At 53.1% G+C, this 1,113-nt stretch overlaps 1 protein-coding gene across 1 annotated transcript; it reads left to right on the forward strand.

The window, feature by feature from the left end:
• The first annotated feature begins 224 nt into the window (after positions 1-224).
• On the forward strand, positions 225-830 carry Tsp_15978 (conserved hypothetical protein). The gene has a single exon (XM_003366612.1). The coding sequence runs from the start codon at positions 225-227 to the stop codon at positions 828-830; it is 606 nt and encodes a 201-aa protein (XP_003366660.1).
• The last annotated feature ends 283 nt before the right edge of the window (positions 831-1,113 follow it).

Consider the following 1,113-nt stretch of genomic DNA (forward strand, 5'->3'; position numbering starts at 1 on the left):
AAACAGCTACGAGGGCGCCAACCAGGATGGAACAGAAGCGTCTACGGGGAGAACTATTCAACAAAGTGGCAGGATCAGCTCGAGACAGACTTCCTCTGAGAATAGCGGTTAGAATTGCCCTGTGTGCCCTGGGATGCACAGTATGCGGAAGCGCACCGAGCTCAAGTCACATTGGAAGGACGTACTTCCCGACGGGAGAGTCTCTGGAAAGCTGTCCTTAATGAATGGCGCGAGTCATGCAAGGAAGTGTTTTACAACACGCACCCGGGGCCGACACATTCTTGAAAGAGAAGGAGGAGAGCAAAGAGCCCATGGCGACATTTGCGTTGACCGAAAAATCAGGGTGGAAGTCGCATTTGGGAAAGCTGAAACCGGTGCCACTGCCAAAGTTTGATGGTAACATCCTGGAGTTTAAGTCATTCTGGGATCAGTTCGAGGTGAGCATTGATCGACGGGAGGACCTTGGTGCCATCACCAAGTTTCTTCATTTGCGGTCATGTCTGTCCGGCGCAGCGTTGAAGGCCATTGAAGGAATCACGGTCTGCGCGGAGAATTACCCTGAGGTCGTTCAGACGCTCCACAATCGATTCCATCGAGTGCCCGAGGTGATGGAGAGTCACCTGTTGAAGGTGGTCAGTTTGAAGGAGTGCTCCGATGACGGAGCAGCCGACCTGACGAGGCTCCACGATGACTTGAATCGCCACTTCCTCGAATTGAGAGCTCTGGGGAAGGATGTGGACGCAAACTTGAGCGGATTCCATGCTCTCTTTCCGATAATCAAGAAGAAGCTGCCGCCTTATTTGTTGGGGAGGGCTGAAGGGCATTTGTAAAAGAACTGACGAATGAGAAAATTACCTCATCGGTGTTCCTCTCCTTCTTGCTGAACCAGTCTCGGATCAAGGGCTCGGCAAGGAAGATGCCTGCGCGGAAACCAGAACGGAGGTCTGAGCAGGGAGAGCGTTTCATGACGGCCACCGTACAAGTGGATCCAGTCGGAAACTGCGTTGGTGTGCTGCGGAATCCATCCCTGTTGAGAGTTGCCCGCGATTTCGTCGAACTCTCCGGGGCCGGAAACGATGGCAATGTGTCCGGAAAGCATGGGGTTTGTGTTTT

The sequence above is a fragment of the Trichinella spiralis genome, assembly GCF_000181795.1.
Source record: "Trichinella spiralis strain ISS 195 chromosome Unknown Scfld5730, whole genome shotgun sequence".
Lineage (NCBI taxonomy): Eukaryota > Metazoa > Nematoda > Enoplea > Trichinellida > Trichinellidae > Trichinella > Trichinella spiralis.